Source organism: Lutjanus erythropterus, chromosome 8 (genome assembly GCF_056507025.1).
Source record: "Lutjanus erythropterus isolate fLutEry1 chromosome 8, fLutEry1.hap2, whole genome shotgun sequence".
NCBI classification, from domain to species: domain Eukaryota; kingdom Metazoa; phylum Chordata; class Actinopteri; order Lutjaniformes; family Lutjanidae; genus Lutjanus; species Lutjanus erythropterus.
Window position 1 is genome coordinate 16,405,565 of NC_139324.1, and position 19,240 is coordinate 16,424,804.

The following is a 19,240-nucleotide window of genomic DNA, read 5'->3' on the forward strand; positions in this document are numbered from 1 at the left end:
TACTGCTTTGGTATTCGAATTACTTAATATGTATCTAATAAACTGGCAGCTCAGTGTGTTTCTCAACCCCAAACCATAATGAGTTACCCATTTGTAAGAATGTCATCATTAATACATGCAGTTAAAACCACATTACATGCCACTGGAACTGTATAGCATTTTAGAATGAGCACGCACAGTATGTGTGTCATATTTCACAAATATTATTTCAGCGTAAATTAGTCCTGAGACCTAATTCAGTGAATTCAATCATCTCCGCTACTATGTGTTTCATTTAATCACAGATACTTTTCTCTGAATTTATCTACATATTAAGATTACACTTTTTTTGTTTAAACAATTGAATAATGACAAAATGTCAGCAATTTAATTTCAATTAAAATATAGTGAAACTAACCAGTAAAGTATATTAACTGTCACAAGTAATGATAGACTCCGTACCACCAAGACGGGAAAAAGAACCAGTACAACACAAGACAACGTGCTGCAGCACTGTTTATACAGTACACGTATATAGCCATATAGTTTCGACCCATATTTTTTTAAGCAGCAACCAATCAGAGGCTGTGTTTCTGACTTTTGTGTGACAGCCCTTCACTTACGTCACATCAGATACGTATCGTAACATAACAGATTTATTTTAACCCAAGCCATGCCATGATATTTTTCTAAATCGACCAAGTGGTTTTGTAAATGTAACCAAACTGACTGTTTCACAACATTAACCACAGCTTTAACCTAACTAATGTAACATACTTGCTTTAACCCATACCATTATATTTTCCTCAACCTAACCAAGTAGTTTTATTAATGTAACTAAATTCTATCTCCTACATAACATCTTACATTATGGTCTTACATGTGATATAAGTTTGGGTGATATATGTTTTGGGAATCACTGTCAATCAACCTATTGAGCGATCTATCGTTTAGGTATGAGGATGTGTTGTTTTTTTAATATACAGATCATCAGATATCATTATTTACATCCTTGATCTGCAAAATAATTCTTATATAATGTCTACAAAATATGAGAATATGAAAACACGCAAACTAAATGATGGCTGTCGGGCCATGATTTTTTCCTTTATTCAGAAGTTGGCTCTCCTTTTAATGTGCAGGAAAATGCAGTTGTCTTTGATTTTGTCAAAGGGCCAGAGATACGGCAGGAGCTAATGTGCACAAAATGTAAGTATTTCCCAGGGCTATGTGAAACGTAGATATTTTGGACCAAAGTGACACAGTCATTGGTCGGAGTGAGATGCTTGTGCTGCAAGAGATGCATGGAGAATGCATCCAAAACATTTGGTGGTAGTGATGGCAATGAGCTATTTAGAAGTGATGATAACCACACACTATGCTTCAATGATTTTATTGTATCGCAATTCAATCTGATCTTGATGTAAGCTCCCTGAAATTAAAGCTGATAGTCAGGACTTTACAGCCATAGTTGTTTCATTTCAAATCCAGTGCGCCGGAGTACAAAAGCCAACATAACAAAAAATGTGTCACTGCCCTAATACCTTCTGACTGCACTATATGGCAGGATAGTTTCCAATAGCTCTGGGCGTGTTGTGTACTATCTATAAATGTAGGTAAATCCCTCTGTGTTAAGTTCAGCTTTTCACTGAAGCCCTCCAGATGTTTTTCCCAGAAAGAGATATGGAGAAGCACTGAAGTGTGTGTCTTTCGCTGCTGCATAAATGTGTGCATTTACTGTAGTGTGTGCACGTGTGTGAATAGTTATCTTTGTCCTTCTCTGTCTGGAAATTTAAGTCTAATCGCCAGTTTTCATGTGAAGGTGACTTCATTTACATAGCAATCTCCATGTGCTTTCTTTTGCTCTCCTTCTCTTTCATTCCTTTGCGCTTTCTCTGCCTCTCTTCCCCCCCGCATGTCAACTATGGTCTAAGGTCCGTAGCATCAATTCAAATCCATCAATCTTTCTTCCTCTCTGTCTTGCTCTGTCTCTCACGCACACACACTGCCACAGTCTCTCTATGATTTACCTGATGAATTATTTCATAATAATTTTGGAAATGAGTCTGTGTTCCAGACTGGGTAAAACCACATGCATTTCCTTCCCATGATTACATTATCCAACATGTGGGATAATAATGAGTGGAGAATTACAGCTGACGTGAGCCGCAGATTAATATCCAAAGCAGGAGCTACACTTGAATAGAATGTGACAGACGTGAAAGACACCACAGGATGCATCGACCCCCGGCTGTCCATCAATCAAGCTGCACCACTGACATCTTCCCACAATGCCACAGGGTGCCCGCTGTGAATATTTAACATGTAGCGATGTCTCCTATTGGCTCCCTGGGGACTTAAATGGCTCAGGTGCACCACTGCGAGAGGTCATTTCTGATCATCTTCGCATTACATCAACAAGCAGGTGGCTTGACTTTGTAGGTGTGTGAATTTATCTACATTGTGCAAGTATGTGTCCACATGTGTGCTTGCTTTTGTGTGTCTGTATTTGTTCTTTAAACAAATGTATTACCCAAGTGTACTTTGTAAACCTACAACATCGCATCTTCCCACTCTGTTCCCTCTAGATAGGAGGCATGGAGTCGATAATGTTAGATTTCAGCACCAAGAGGGCATACCTCTGTTGCAATATCTTGCATCTTACTTATGCTTCCTACAGCATTTTCCAGATGCCCTTTTAGTCATCTTCCATGTTGTAGATGTATACAGTATCTTTCTTTTTCTCATTCCAAGCAGCTATTCTCCTGCTCCTCTCATCACTATCTCTACCAACTCCTCCATGGCTGCATCTAGCCACATTTGTCTTTTAACCGTGTGTGTATGTCTGTGTGTGTATGTGTGTCTACATCTGTGTTTTATGGTCCCAGGGGGTCAGAGGTGTTTATACGAGAGAGGTGACTCCCTTATTGCTTCCATAACCTGAGTAGATCATATGAAACCCTGTCATTTACAGTGAATGGGAGCATCTGGTGAGCCGTAAATGTAATGTAATGAAATGAAATGAAAGCCCATATGGCTGTACGCGCAACCTCCCCATTCGACCGACCGAGTGACTGACCGAGTCAGATCGCAGTCAGGCTGGGCCAGGCAGCAGGGGATAAAAACACAGGCAGACAGACATTACATGAGCATGTGTGCTTTTAGTCTGGGACGGCTGTTCTTTATGGTTTGGATCAGGCCGCTTGTTTCAAATTAAGAAAAACCGTGATGCCACAGCTAGTGATACTTTAGGTTATAGTGTGCTTCTAATTTTGTGGCAACCGTTTGGAGGCATTCCCTGTGTTCATCCTTCTCTTTTTTTCTGTTGCTGGCACTCTAATACCTCCAGACTTCACCACTGCAGTGATACACTGTTCAAAGTTCTTAATGAACTCTAGTACTCCCCACTCCCCACTCTTGGGACCATGTCACCCCACTCCCAATCAAAGACAGTAGAATAAGTGGACAGAGCTTTGGGTCTGAAGAGTGAAAGCAGTGGGGAAGAACCTTAAACCTGCACTCTTTCTAGTGGCCTGCAGGGGGCATCATCACTGATTGCAAAACGATGTACAACTGTATAGCATTTTGTGAGAAAATGACCCCACTTCTTACATGATTTATTACCCCAGTAAATAGTTTCCTAATGAGTTTATGGTCCCAATTGTTACACTCTTAGAAATACAGGTTCCCCCTGGGTTGCTCTTGAAGGCTTGAGGTTCTATCTAGAACCATTTGCTTCTGAAGAACCCTATTTGAAGACTATTTGAAGAATCAAGGGTTCTTTGCAGTTAGAACCACTGCAGTGGTTCTATATAAAGGTTTTCAGTAGAACCCCTAGGTGGATTTTAAATGAAACCCTTGGAATATAAAGGGTTCTCAGTAGAACCCTCTGGGTGGGTCTAGATAGAACCCTTGGAATATCAAAGGGTTCTTGGTGGATCTCCCTCAATGAGTTCTTGTTAGCCCCCTTAGGAGGTGGAAAATTTCTGGGTAGAACCAGAGAGAAGACTCTGGGTGGAACCATTGTACCATTTCGCAGATGGTTCTAGGTATAACCATTAATGTTGGGATCTAGGTAGAATTCTCTGAAAGGGTTCCAAGTGGAACCTTTATAAATGGTTGCACCAGGAAAAAGGTTTTCCTATGGGGACAAGCTGAAGAACACTATATGGTTCTCATAAGTACTTTTATTTCTAAGACTGTAGTCTTCTATACTGCATTACATTGTTAGACCAGATGGTAAAACTACACATAATCGATCAAATATTGGTCAAGACTTTGTAACTACATTGTCTGTTGCTTTTCAGAAACATATTTTAGTTTACTGTTTAGTTGTAATACAAGAAAGATTGTGACAGGCGGCCATTATTTCTTGCTGAACAGATAAGTCAGAACCAAGCACTGTCCTAATCATAGTGCATCAACCAACGGCTCCATGCTTTCAATAGTGCTGTACATGCTCTGGTTGCAAAAAATCAAAACGGCAAATCCCATAATGACAAACTTGAGGCTTCAAAATGGTAGTTCATAAACCCACAGTGATGTCACTGCGGCTCAGTCCACTTATTCGACTACGGTCCCAAAGCTCCTCCACTGGCTTTAAATTGAAAAATCCTCCCTTTGACTCACAGCCCTGCATAACCAGACTGCCTCCTACCTCAACCACCTTCTCTACCTCCACACTTCTTCCCACAGTATTCGTTTATCTGTTGCCAACCTTCTGCCCCCACCATTCAGGGCCAAGCACTGGACCTGGGGTGACAGGGCTTTCTCCATATAGCTGCCTCCTCCATCTGCTACTCTCTCCCAAAACACAGCAGTGACTTTACCATTCTTGCACCAACATGCCCTGTGCTACCTTGTACCTTTACTGTGTTCTAGTTATGTGGGTTCTTCTTGAACTTGTCGTGTAAAGTGTCTTATAATTGACCCACCTTTCCAAGAGTGGAGGGTCTTATTTGCTTAACATACTTGAAGCCATGTATTGTGAGTTTTGTAGGAACCTTGCTACAGTCACTTCTGTTGAGGCGGGTGCAGTGGGATGGCATTGTGTCGGTGGTGATGGGGGTTGAAATGATGGTGCTTTTGATGATGATGATGATTATGATGACATTAATAACACGATAAGAGAGAAAAAGAGGGAGAGGGACATCCTCCTCTGCCAGCTCATGTGCATCAGAGGTGAAGTGTGTTGATGGTTGCTGGGAGACGGGGGATGGGGGGAGGGGCTAACTCCTTGTGATGACCCAGCAGCTTTCTCTTCCATCATGTCGTGAGGCTCTCTCAGCGTTTGTCTTTTCTCTGATTAGCATTCCCAGGCGCGGGTGACTCCCCCCTTAAATCCATTAGTGGTCGTGAGTGTGAGTCATTGACTTGGTAAAGCTGCTGAACACGTCATTATTGCTAACCCCATGAACATAGGGGAGGGGGAGTGAGGCAGAGGAGGGATCAAGGAGGATAAAAATAACTAAAATGGTATCAAAGGGAGCAAAGATAACATTCCACTTGTTTGAGTGTGCAGTAGTATCAGTGTTTTTGTATTAATGATTTTGCATCTTAATTTCTATAATAACGCAGATGAATGAACATGAATACTGTTAAAATGGGTTGCAACAATGATGAATTTATTCTAATATTAATTCTAATCAGGCTTAAGAAAAACTAGGTGAGTGATGAGTAAAATCCATATTTAAAATTAAACAGTACTCTGTTGCATAAATAAAGAAAAATCTCAGTTTAGTAAATTCAAGTGTATTAATGTAAAATTAAACTAAGTAGAATTTAATCATTATGGAAATGCTTGCTTACCCAAATGAAATTTAATTAATAAATGAAAACTAAATCTGCATATTGTTGGAACCTAATAAGTAAGACTTGAGGAGGTAGGGGTGTTTTGGCTCTGTAACAAGATGCGAAGTGTAACATTGTTTTCAGGTTAACAAAAAAGTTAATAAAATATCAAATTATTTTGTACCTAGCAAAAAAAAAACCAAAATGTTACATTGTGCGTGCTACAAAACAAAACATTTTGTTGTTTGCTAGCTAGCTAAAAAGTTAACAAAATCTTACATTGTTTGCTAGCTGGCTAAACAGTTGGGAAAAGGTTGCATTGTTTGCTGGCTAGCTAAAAGAGGTATCAAAACATTACAGGTTTTGCTAGCTTGCTAAAAAGTTAGTTAGCCTAACTAACATCATGATGTAGGAGCTCTAATTTCTCCTCCTTTGAGAAAAACTTGGCTGAACTAATGGAACATTATGGCCAAATTTGCCTGCAGCAACTGGCAGACTGTTTTAATTGATCAACTGGAGTGAAAGAAAGAAGAGATGTCTCTGAATTTCACTGAATTTGGTTGAGTTTATTCTTTAAGGAACTTGAATATTTTGCTCGATCCATTTCAAAAAGGCAGCCACTTTAAAAATTAAACCTCCTGAAGTGTAAGTTTAAAGTTAGAACTGGATCACATTTTAAATTTGAGTTTTGGTGCTTTAAATTTTATCTGGGTTTAGAGAAAAAACTAAATTGGGGTTTACAAAGAGGTTTAACTTTAACATTTCTTAGTTTTAAGTTTTAATTTTTAATTAAACATAATTAAAATTTTAATCTGGTTTAAAAAATTAATCGTTGTTGGTACAGCCATGGTGTGGTAGTATGACATAATATAAGTTCTTACTGAATTCCCAGATTCACACAAGTAAAGATGACTCATAACCTTCTTGTGTTGTTGTTCTCTGCCCACAGGAACTCTACGTACTGTATGAAGGTGTCCATGTCCCTGACAGTGGCAGAGAATGACACAAACCTCTGCTACAACTCCAACATGAGGCGAAATGAGAAGGCTGAGCTCAGCAAGAATAAAGACATCCTCTGTCCTGACATAGATGACTATGTTGAACCGGGCAAAGAGCCGGACATCACGTGGTACAAGGTGGGCTAGTCTTCTGACCCAGCATGTTTGCAATTGCGTGATTATATTAATCTCTATAGCCTGTAATTTGTGCATCATTGATATATAGGAATTCATAATCTTTTTTTTTTTTTTTGCCAAGCAGGTTTATGCATAGGAGGAATTTACTGTTATAAAAGCATTTGACAGTGTATCAAACCTCAATGACATCTTTATGACAAGTCTCAAATGTACAGTTTTGCTTTGAGGTCAAGGAAAATATTAATGACATGGCTATACTGATCTCATGACTGCCAGTGTCAAAACCAACCACATATAACAGCCTAATGTATTTTTAAAGCATAAAGCTAAATATTTTCTTTCAGTTTAGTAATGTCAAGATGTCATGACAAAGACATCAAGAGGTTATGTTGTCTTGTTTATGATGAATTTGTCATTACAAAGACATTATCGGCTCAATTAATGTCAAATTGTCATAACAAAGACATCTCAAGCAATGTCAACTGTGCATTAAAGATGACATAATTGGCCAACTAACACTTAATGACAGTAGTCATAAACATTCATAAAGATGCCTTCATGTTAATGACAGGTGTCGTGACATGGTTATAGCAGTGTAATGAGGGTCTTATGCACACCCCTTCAAATAAAGTCTCACCAATATATGTACAATGTGTTAATGTAAGGTGTTAGGTATTTTTTTTGATCAGGCCAGCTGCAGTTGGGAAAGAAAAGGTTCTTGTGGAGCAAGGTTTTGGTGCTGATGGACTGTCAGCTTATGTCCACATTAGCCTCAGGGTCTTGAAGGTGTACAGGACCTGGAGGGATGGCAGACCTGCCTGAAGGTTCAGTGGTGTGTTTGTGTGCCTTGAATACTGTTATTTGTTATGTGTTAGAGGAAAGTAACAAGGAGGGAGTCGGTCTTTGTGACTATACAACCGAGGAATATTATTGAATGGTTCATTGGTTTGTTTTCATCTAATTTCTTGGCTATTTATGTTTAAAGCCTTTTTGGAATCGTGGTTCCAGATCACTTAGGCAGATTATGTGTAGATGCAAATGATGACAATGAATTCCAAAAGTGCTTTTGCACTATGAGAGTCATCTGGACAGAACAAGGACTGAGTAGAGGGCATCCACAGAGATGGCTTTTGTAATGAACACAAAACGAGTATGAGGAGAAAATTGTGCAATGTCACTTTCTGCCCTGCGGAATGAGTGGATGTCCTCCAAATTCTGCCAGTCCCTGATCTTTGTTCAGCATGCGCCCTCTCCTCTCTCACCTGGGTTCTTGCCTTTCCCAGGTCAGGCACTGCCTGCGGACAACAAAGTGCATCCTGAAGAAGGGCTCAGGCCAGACTAATCACAGGCAGATCAGCAGTAGATTAGCTCAGCCGGGCTCGACCTCTAGGTTTTTCCAGAATTCAATTACGGTCTGGGTAATGACTGGGAGTGCTGGAACCCAGAGTTATTTGGACCACTGCGGAGCCACAGTGATTGAATTCGAAGGTTGCCGGGAGCAATGGTGGAATAGAATCCGCCGAGCCATCGTTGTCACTGCCAGAGTAGCGAGGGACTGGAGAAAGAGGATCATGTCATGGACTCACTCATTGTGCCTGCATGCACATACTCACACACGCACAGACGCAGCACAAACACACTTATTTTGCCAACAGAGACTCCTGTAAATAACATTCTCTATCCTCTGTGGCTCTACTGGAGTATTGAGTGGAGAATATTTAGTTCAGTGCAATAAATCTTGATTAGATAAGTAGGATAATGGCCAAGCCTTATCATTTTACTGTATGGAGTTTTTATGTCAGAGTGCCAAGCTATGCATCCCTGCCACTTCATCCACTCTCGTAATGCTCAGTGATGTTTGAAAGCTTTTGTGCCCAGCTCAGGCCACTTGAAATCTGATGGATCTAATTCATTATGAAGCAAAGTGAGGGTCTTAAATTTCATAATGTCAGGCTTGCCCAGGATATTTCATTCTGACCATGTGCAGCACACAGCAGTGTTGTAGTACTGACATCAGTCTTGGTCTTGAGACCAGTCTGAAGACCACTTTTTGAAGGTCTCACCTCGGAATCAACGCCATTTCTACTTAGTCTTGTTTGTTTCAACTGCAGGGGTATGACAAAATTGCCTGTGCATTTTTGACTTATTTCTTATAGGCATGAAATAAAATATACAAGAATACGCAATACAAGAATTTAAAAATTACTCAATACTGCACTGGACTGTAATATAACTGGACTACATTATATTACATGGTTGATCATTTTAGTTTTTATTTCTTTTTATTTTATGAAAGGACGGCTACTGACTGCACTTACATCATCCCAAATGTTTCCAATAATGGTCAAACCCAGAAAAATTTATTCAAGGTAATGATACATTTCCTTGCTAGCCACTGGTTGCTGTAACTTCCTTGTAAAAGCCGGACACATCTGCTAGACAGGAAGGGAGTCAATGAACATGACTAAATGTAACATAAATAATACTTTTATATCTCATCTGTGAGCATGATTTCTGCTTGAGTCATGTCAGGTAGATTTTCATCTGCAATTATGTTTTTTTTAACTGTGAAGAACTCCCATGAATTCCCATGATCTCACACTATTTCAGATGTCATGAAACAACGTCTTTTGTTGGATCCACAATATTCTACTTCAGAAGCAATCAATTTGTGTTGCTAATATACGTAACCAATGTATGTAGCCAGTAAATACATCAATCACCAATCAGGCATAACATATGACCACCTGCCTAATATTATGTTAGTCCCCCTTTTGCTGCCAAAATAGCCCTGTCCTATTGAGGCATGGACTCCACTAGACCCCTGAAGGTGTGATGTGGTATCTGGCACCAAGATGTTAGCAGCAGATCCTTTAAGTCCTGTAAGTTATGAGATGGGGCCTCCATGGATCGGACTTGTTTGTCCAGCAAATCCCACAGATGCTCGATTGGATTGAGATCTGGGGAATTTGGAGGCCAAGTCAACACCTCAAACTCGTTGTTGTGCTCCTCAAAGCATTCCTGAACCATTTTTGCTTTGTGGCACGGCGCATTATCCTGCTGAAAGAGGCCACAGCCATCAGGGAATACAGTTTCCATGAAAGGGTGTACATGGTTTGCAACAATGCTTAGGTAGGTGGTACGTGTCAAAGTAACATCCACATGGATGGCAGGACAAGGTTTCCCAGCAGAACATTGCCCAAAGCATCACATTGCCTCCGCCGGCTTGCCTTCTTCCCATAGTGCATCCTGGTGCCATGTGTTCCCCGGGTAAGTGACGCACATGCACCCGGCCGTCCATGTGATGTAAAAGAAAACGTGATTCATCAGACCAGGCCACCTTCTTCCATTGCTCCGTGGTCCAGTTCTGATGCTCATGTGCCCATTGTTGGCACTTTCGGTGGTGCACAGGGGTCAGCATGGACACCCTGACTGGTCTACGGCTCTGTAGCCCCATACACAACAAACTGCGATGCACTGTGTATTCTGACACCTTTCTATCAGAACCAGTATTAACTTCAGCAATTTGAGCAACAGTAGCTCGTCTATTCAATCGAACCACATGGACAAGCCTTCGCTCCCCACATGCATCAGTGAGCTTTGACCACCCATGACCCTGTCACCGGTTCACCACTGTTCCTTCCTTGGACCCCTTTTGATAGATACTGACCACTGCAGACCAGGAACACCCCACAAGAGCTGCAGTTGTGAAGATGCTCTGACCCAGTTGTCTAGCTATCATCATTTGGCTCTTGTCAAACTCGCTGAAATCCTTACACTTACCCATTTCTGCTTCTGCTTCCTGTTTCTTCACATCAACTTTGAGAACAAAATGTTCACTTGCTGCCTAATATATCCCACCCACTAACAGGTGCCATGATGAAGAAATAATCAGCGTTATTCACTTCACGTGTCAGTGGTCATAATGTTATGCCTGATCAGTGTATGTGTGTGTGTAAGTGTTTGTGTATATAGTTACGTTACATCAGTGTTCGCTAATGTCAGCTCTGACATTACACACCGCATTATCGCTCCCTCACTTGGGTGAGAGAGCTAGAGATGTTACAGCAGTTGGTTTTGACTCGGACTTACCCTAGCATGTTCTCAACCTCTCGAAGTCCTGGTCTTGAATGTTGGTTCTGACTTGTCTCAGTTTAGGTGGTCTTGACTACAACACTAGCACACAGTACCTTTAGTGTTTTATCATCCATAACAGCACCCTCACATACAGAGAGAACCTAGAAAGAAGCCTCCTCAGCCAGCTGGTTCTGGGACTCAAATACAAACAGAGCCCCCCCCCAACAGAAACCTCATTAGATCAAACTAAATGAAACTTAAAAAAAGAAACCATTTGATAGGAAAGAATCAGCCAAAAAAACAGAACAAGCTCTTTGACCTTAAACAGAGAATTCTCAGTGGCGGATTACCAGACCACTGTGACCGATTCAAAATTAAGGAAATCCTTTGCCATGTACAGACTGAGTGAGCACAACCTCACCATGGAGAGAGGCTGCCACAGGCAGACCTGGCTCCCCAGAGAAGAAAGACTGTGCACCCACTGCACACAGCAGGAGGTGGAGACTGAGCTGCACGTTTTATCCACCTGCCCACTGTTCAAAGACATCAGAGACAAATACTACCTGCAGTTCACAACCAGCCAAAAAGACATGAAAAGACGTGAAAACATGTCTGAATGTGCAAACACAGCACAAAGATTTGTGAGCTGCTGTGACGAAAGAAAGACTTTCAGTGGAATACAACCACCATGAGGACTGTCAATCACTTGTGTGTTCCTGTACTGACCATTTGCACTGGGTTGACCTCATAGACAAACTTACTGTACATACATACAGTTTATAACTGTACTACTATTATAACTGTCTCAGCAACTTTTTGCACTATCTAGTAATTTTTGCATAATCTAATGCTGTCTGTACATCTTCAGGCCCAGAATGTGATCTGCGAAACACACTAGGACTAACCAAACATCGTTCATGGTTGCACAGTAAATATATGTTATGTGCGCCATATGTAGCAATTGCACATCCAAAAATCAGTACTGCAGTCCAAACAGCAAGTTTGAGCCATAGACTGTTTGAATTCCTACTTAATATACAGTCTATGGCTAAAGTGAGTTGTTTGCCCCTGCCTCTTCTTTCCAAGACTAGAGGAAGCTCAGGCAGATTGCCTGCAGGCTGCAGAGATGCTGCAGGAGTACAAGACAGGTGCAACATTTTTATCTGGCAATATCAAGCAACAAGGAATCCTACATTGTTGATCAGATATTTCTAACTCCTTGTCAATGTAAAGTTAAGCTTGTTATTCCAGAAACAAAAGCTGACTGCTGTGAAAATACACACTATAGTGTGAGTTCAGTGACTTCTTGCCTAACTGCCTGCCAAACTCCATTAACATTTTGCTGAATTTAACCGTTATAAAAATCTACTCCTTCTAAAAGGTCATCAGTTATTTCTTATGAATCATAAACAGACACAAACTTATTTGGCAAACATTCTACATTACTATGAACTCTAATTCATGTGAAAAGGGGAAATAACCCATTATTCCAGCTCGGAAAAGGAATTTCCACCTCTACACTATGGGTGTAGCGCTGTTGTCAGAGGAGCGAGTATTTCAACTTGACATGCTTCCTCTGATGACAAATCCTGGTCATTTAATGACTAAGTACAGTGACTATATTACAGATTTTTCCTTTACTCATTTATGTACGTATATTTCTACCAACAAAACCACATTTCGTCTGTTTGTGTACTTTTTTGCGGTTTGTATTTCACACTTGTTTTGGCAATATACGTTTATTTTGTTTGTTTTGTTTTTTTCACACTTGCTTTGGCAATGTAAATGTCTGTGTCCCATGCCAGTAAAGCTTTTTTGAATTAAATTAAATTGAATTGAATTGATTGTCAATATTAAGCTTTGGGTAGAGGTTTTAAGTCTGACCTGCCTGTCCTTGTCAAATGTGCAGGAGTGCCGTCCAAAGCAGTGGCGTGCCAGTATCATCCAGAAGAGAGACATTCTGTCTATCCAGGAGGTAAAGGAAGACGACATTGGGAATTACACCTGTGAGGTCCAATTTGGTGGTTTTGTGGTCAGGAGAACGACTGAACTCACAGTAACTGGTAAGTCCTCAAAACAAACAAAAAACAAAAAAAGTGTGGGGTTTTTGTGTGTGGAAGGGTTAGGGGTGTCTATTTTAATGAACTCTGTCGTTAATGTTGCAAGAATCAATGGAGTTACAGGCACTAGAGAAAAGGAATGAATAGCAACACACACACACACACACACACACACACACACACACACACACACACACACACACACACACACACACACACACACACACACACGTATCACTGAGCACTGCAGCGATGCCCTGCTGCTGTGTTAATTGCTGGGGGAGGTTGAATGCTGTGGCCTGGCCTCTATCCCTTCTTCTAACTCAGCACTTTCCAGCCAACCAAGCAGTGTTGAAATATTTAAGGCTATAGGCTAAACCCTTTCACACAGAGAGCTAAAGAGCCAAGACCAAGGTCAGGAGATTTACAGTGCTCTTACTCTGCTCCCTCTGTTTCTATCCATCTCCTACTCTCTGTCTTTTTTTGTTTTTTGTTTTTTTTTGCCTTGCACAGCTGCAAGGTGAGCACGATAAATAAATGCATTTATTTGATGTTTTTCAGTGTGAGTAGACCCCAGGGTGAGACCCGGGGACCGGGTGCTCTGAGCTTGTGTGTTCTGCCAGGTCAACTGCTCTGATTAGGGTTGATGAAAAGGTCAAATCCAGTTTTTTTTTTTCCTGCTTTTCTTTCTGTCTAGATTGTTCCATGACCCATGTGCTACCGATTGTTTTGTTCCCAGAAGGGTTACATCATACAAATTAACCTAAAATTGTGGTTTCATTGTGAATAAAATGAGAACTGTGTGACCTCCAATTTGTAATAATCATTTGGCGGTAACTGACATAAAAAAAAACTCATGCTGTAGAACAGAAATGGGAAGCAACAAAGTACAAATACTCAGGTAGGGTTTTGAGGTGTCTGTACTTTGTATTTATTTATATAATATCTGTATATCTCTAACATCTGTACTTTCTACTCCTTACATTTGAGAAGAATTGTTGGTAATTTTTATTGCTGCCTTCCCAACGTCAAAAAGACAAAAAGACAATCCCCTGGTGTATCCAACACTGCACATAATGCATGACAGACATTGCCATAGACACTTTTTTTTGTTGGGCCTGCATTAGTCATCATGCTTTACCAGAAAATAGTAATTTGATGCCATGTGTAAAAGTGCACTAGTAATATTACACAGCCCACAGGCACACACTCAAGGTTCACTGGGATACACATTCTTCACATTATTCACAGTGCATCTGCAAACTGGTTGCAGTTTTAGTTTTCTATTTGAAAACCAAATTGACCTCATGAACCAGGCCACATGATGTGGCTAGCAGCTGTTTGGGTGTATGCTGCCCACATCTACACAGTCAGCTGCCAAATATTTTTACAGGCCATTAGAGGTCATGTTTTTTTGTTAGTTAGTTTGTTTGTTTTGTCTTGTTTTATTAATGAAGTCCATTTAAATAATTAAAAATAGTTCATCCAGGGCCCTCGTGTACATGGGGCCCTTAGGTTGCAGCTTATGACAGCCCCTGGATATTACAAGGCAAAACAGACAAGAGGGATACACGATCATGGATAAGAGGAGAGGATCAGTTACTTTTACACAGAAGCAGCCAGTACAAATGTCCTTCAGGGGGCGACCTTTTACTTTTATAATCTGAATACATTTCAGAGCCTGTACTTTTTCACTTTTGTAGTATCTGCTCTTCTGCTTGAGTCAAGAATGTGCATTAGTTTAGCCACCTCTGCTGCACATACCTTCATTGCATGAGTTTGGCACTGCTTAGGATGGTATGATTGCAAATGTATATCAAAGATGAATGGAGTAAAGGTGGTAAGCTCAAAAATGTGTCCACATTGATTTTTGGTGGATTAACCCTTCACTATAACCCTGGTTGCTTGGTCATTGCATCATTGTGTGGTGTGTGATTATGTGCTTAGCTTTATGTCTAAATCAAAACAACTGGACAGCTATTTTTCCATGCTGCATTGATGTTGGTATTTATTTTTAATTAGTAAAGCTCTATTAGTGGATTTATCAACTCAGTGAGTTTCTGAACGTGTGTGTGATGTTAGTCCATGCTGAAGTAGTGTCAGCATTTGATTAGTATCTTGTTTGGTGTTTATTTATGTGGCTGGTCATTGCTCTTGTGTGATATGAGGGCGATAACAGTGTGAGACCCACAGGCTGTTTGTTATCTAGCAAATAGGGAGATACACACCTCCACCTCAGCATGGTGAACTATTGGATGAGGCTAAAATGTGAATCCTAGAGATGTGGCTTCGAGATTGGCAGCTCTTGTGATTGATGGCCCACATTTTATCCCCCGTGGGGCTCAATAAATATGAAGCAGATAGGAGGAAGATTCACTAGATTTCATTTTAACACCATTACCATCGTAGAGGAGTACTCCAAGTGCTCAATTTTCCAATGAATCTGTGTAAAATACCTTAATTTGAAAGTCCTTACAGCATGAACATATTACTATATGCAGTGTGAGAGGCCACCAGCAGTAGGTCCATGAGTTTCTTAACCAGTTTTGGCCCTGCAGTTTGAAGGGTGTGTTGACTCCATTTCACAGCATATTTTTCTCCCTATCCATATATTTTTTAGTTTGTTTTGTTTCATCTGCCCATGTTTAGAAATATATGCTGCTGCGACTTCTGCTGCTTACCCATTACAATGGATGTCAACAGAATTTGGGGTGGTCCCAGCATTGGGAAATTACATTTAGATCCGGAGCAATGTGTCTTTCCTGAGACAATGTCAAAATAATCTCCTGAGGACTTTTTTATTTATTTATTTTTTCTTGAAAACTGTCTGAAGGCAAAGTCTGTGGACTGTGGCTGCTGTGTTTTCATTTTGTGAGCAATACAAACTTAATTCCTCTCAGCTTATGGTGGCAGAGTACTATCCGCATGGCCAGTACCAGGAGGAATACCTGGGAACATATGTTTATTTATTCATTCATATTTGTGGTTTAATGTTTTTGTTGTTACTTTCCTCTTTATTTGTGTGTCTTATCAACACTGTTGTTGTGAATACATATTTAATACATTAAATATGTGCAATTGTGTGCTATGCCAGCCCTGCACAGGCCAAAAACTTCTGACCTAGCCCAGCTCTGGCCTGATAAAATGTGTGATTTTTCAGCTCGTGTCTGAACCTGGTCAGAGACACTGTCGCTTTAAGCTCTCTATGACGTGAGCACTCTCTGAGATGCGCACTGTTTCTGATGCATGTTCATGATCCAGCAGCAAATAAGTACATAAAGACTTATGTCCTTCTTTTATTTGCACTGGAGATGACCACTCAATGTTTATATTTGTATTGCAATCAAAACCCCTCAAAATGCAGCCTTAACTAAAGCATTAGGAACTTTTAGGAACCACTGATGCTCCAACTTGAATTGATCTGCATTGTCAATGTGCATTACATGTGACAGTTAACATGCATGTGAAGAAAATGCTATAATGTTTACAAAATAATCTCTAAGAATATAGTAATTTAGTGGTTTGCTAGTGTTTGTTAGTGTTTGCTCTGGGCATATAAGGGCACAATGAAAGGAGAGAAGTTAAAGCAGTTTGACCCAAATAGACTCACTGTGTTGGGGCCAGTTGGGTCCTGGCAGGCTTGCAGACCTCTATGTGCTGTAGAGTTTGTACGTTTGGTGAGTGAAGTCCATGTTGGCTATCTGCTGTATGTACTTTGGCTTTATCCTTGTGTGTTTGTTAGCCTGTCAGCATGACCTCAATGTTCTATAATGACTGTGGTCATAAAAACTTTATTGGCTTATAAATATACACAGTTCACATTAAAGACATCGCAGAGGGGAGGAAGGAGAAAGTAGAAAGAGGGAGAGAAAGATGCATAGGGAGGCAGAAAGAGAGAGGGAAACTTTGGTAAAGCGAATTCTTTCCATACATAAGCCCTGTGTGCAATGCAAAGTATAAATAAACCAGGCTGAGCAGTAGGAGCCAGAACAATAGAAAATATATAACGGGGAACAGCAAGCTTTAGGGTTAAATCAACCACGTGAACAAGAGTGAGTCAGAAAGACAGAAAAAAAAAATTCCACTGTGTGTTCTTACTCAACCAACAGCGGTTTCTTGTATGCCTCTGTGTAACGCTTGCATGCACACAGAGCCACATACAAACACCCACACAGTCTGAAGTACCTCGACACGTTTCACATAATGAAACGTCAGTAAGTCATCAAAAACCAGGAAGTAATTTTATTTGATGCAGGCTGATATGGGTTTCCCACAATTGTTTCTCCTTCTGCACTACATGAAATAATTTACATGGAGCACATATCCAAAATGAAGACAATGTTCAGTGTCTCCATGTAAACCGCCTGACCCAGTGTCCTGTATTTATAAGAAAACAATCAATGAGTGTGTAGAGAAAATGATCCACAATAGGTGCCTTTTTCAGTCACCAATTCTGTGTCATCAACTGTGCTGCTTCTCCTGTAAAAATATGGCTGGCTCTACATGACCACAGCATATCACCTTATTACAAGCCAGTGGGATACCTTCTCTTTAAAGCCATAGTATGCTGGTAGAATTAGATTAGCTCAGTCTGACCAAAGGCTCATTTCCTTTAATAAACCTACACCATCATCCCCTCAAGTGGGCGTGAGATTATCCACATTTTATCACATCCTGTTACAGCCGACATTGCCTGGATGGCAAGCATAAAAGGCCAAACTACGTCTGAGATCTGAGGGCTAATGTTGTAGTTTATTTGATAGGCCAAGAAGATGAAGGAGGTCATTAAGTTTAACTGATCTTGAATATAGCGCAATAGACACTGGCCTTTGCTTTGACCCTGCTATGCTGCAAATTGTGTGTGTGTGTGTGTGTGTGTGTATATGTGTGTGTGTGTATGTGTGTGTTCTGTTCTGACTGTGCTGCACTATGTAACGACCTCCATTAGGAGCAGTACAGAAGCTGCTATCTGAACTGAGGTCGCTCTTGTAATAGAGGTTAACTATGGGCATAAACACAAGCTCACCCGGATCAGGTTTATCCAGAAGCCCCTTAATCAAGCACCAACGCTTCTCAGGTTAATAGAAAATGTAAAAGAAACAGCCACCCCTTGCCTCGTTCTATGTTCTCTCCAGTTTATGTCAGGGTGCATTTGAATGTTCTTATCTCGTTTAGAGAATGTGCACATGGCAAGGTACAGTCTCACACTGTCAGCGTGTGCATTGAGAAAAAATTCACCATTATCAACAGATGGAGAGATTTAGTTTTCTCTCTCGCCTCCGTAGGCTTCACCTCAACCTCCCATCTGTAAAGAGAGTGCCCTTTTGTGTACTCTTATAATTGATTCATAGCAGCAGCAAGTTTGCTATTTTCCCGGGTCCTCTGAAGAGTACGGAGTGTGGTCATATTAGTCTACTCTTGTGTTTATCCTTGTTCTACTATCAGAGACATGAGAAGCAACGCCTCAGCTGAAACGAGCCACTTATGATTAATTGATATGTGCATGTACAGTTTGGACCACTCTATATATTCCTGCTTGTGTGTTTCTTGTCTCAAAAGAGCAATATGCAAGAATCTAAGTTTAAAACATTCAGATTTACTAAAATTATCAACAGGATGTGGAGAAATACCAGGTTTGACTTTATGTCAAATATGCCTATGTATTGTCTATATCTGCTGAAGTTAGCACGCTAACACCTAGCCTCAGCTCGTCCTATCTCATAATACCACTTTGTGCCTCAAGAGGCAACAGTGAGTCACTGCAATGTCCAATCGGGCCTCAGTCCAATTACACTGAGGTGATTTTCTTGTTGAATTTGACCCCCGGCACCCCAAGCCTGATCCCAGCATAACCTCCATTCAGGCCTTGGGCAGTTCGAGCTGACTCATGTCTGACCTCTCTTTCACTCCTCTCCCACTTAACACCTCTCTTGTTCCTGCTTGAACCCATCATGTCTTTGCTGTCCCTGGAGTCAAAGTCCTGGTTGGAGCAGCTATAAATCACCTCAGTACTATATTCCCAGTCATCAAACTGGCCTCTGACCACCAGTCTCCAGAGGCGGTGTTGGGTCCTGGTCTGGCCATGTTCACCAGGAGTCTGCAGAGTATAGGAGCTGTCACTGGAGGCAGAGTAGGGCAGTTCTTGAATTTTCCCTCCTGGGAAAATAATTTGGTATCTGTAGCTCTATGTGAAACACC

General features: G+C 40.8%; 1 protein-coding gene across 4 annotated transcripts in view; it reads left to right on the forward strand.

Annotated features, from left to right (window-relative positions):
- The window catches only part of il1rapl1a (interleukin 1 receptor accessory protein-like 1a), a 238,661-nt gene that overhangs the window by 99,673 nt on the left and 119,748 nt on the right, over nt 1-19,240 (forward strand). For all 4 annotated transcript variants that reach the window (XM_084724694.1, XM_084724693.1, XM_084724696.1 and 1 more), the window contains exons 4-5: nt 6,719-6,905; nt 12,892-13,045. In XM_084724694.1, the coding sequence (XP_084580820.1) occupies nt 6,719-6,905; nt 12,892-13,045 (341 nt within the window). The remainder of the gene's footprint in view (nt 1-6,718; nt 6,906-12,891; nt 13,046-19,240) is intronic.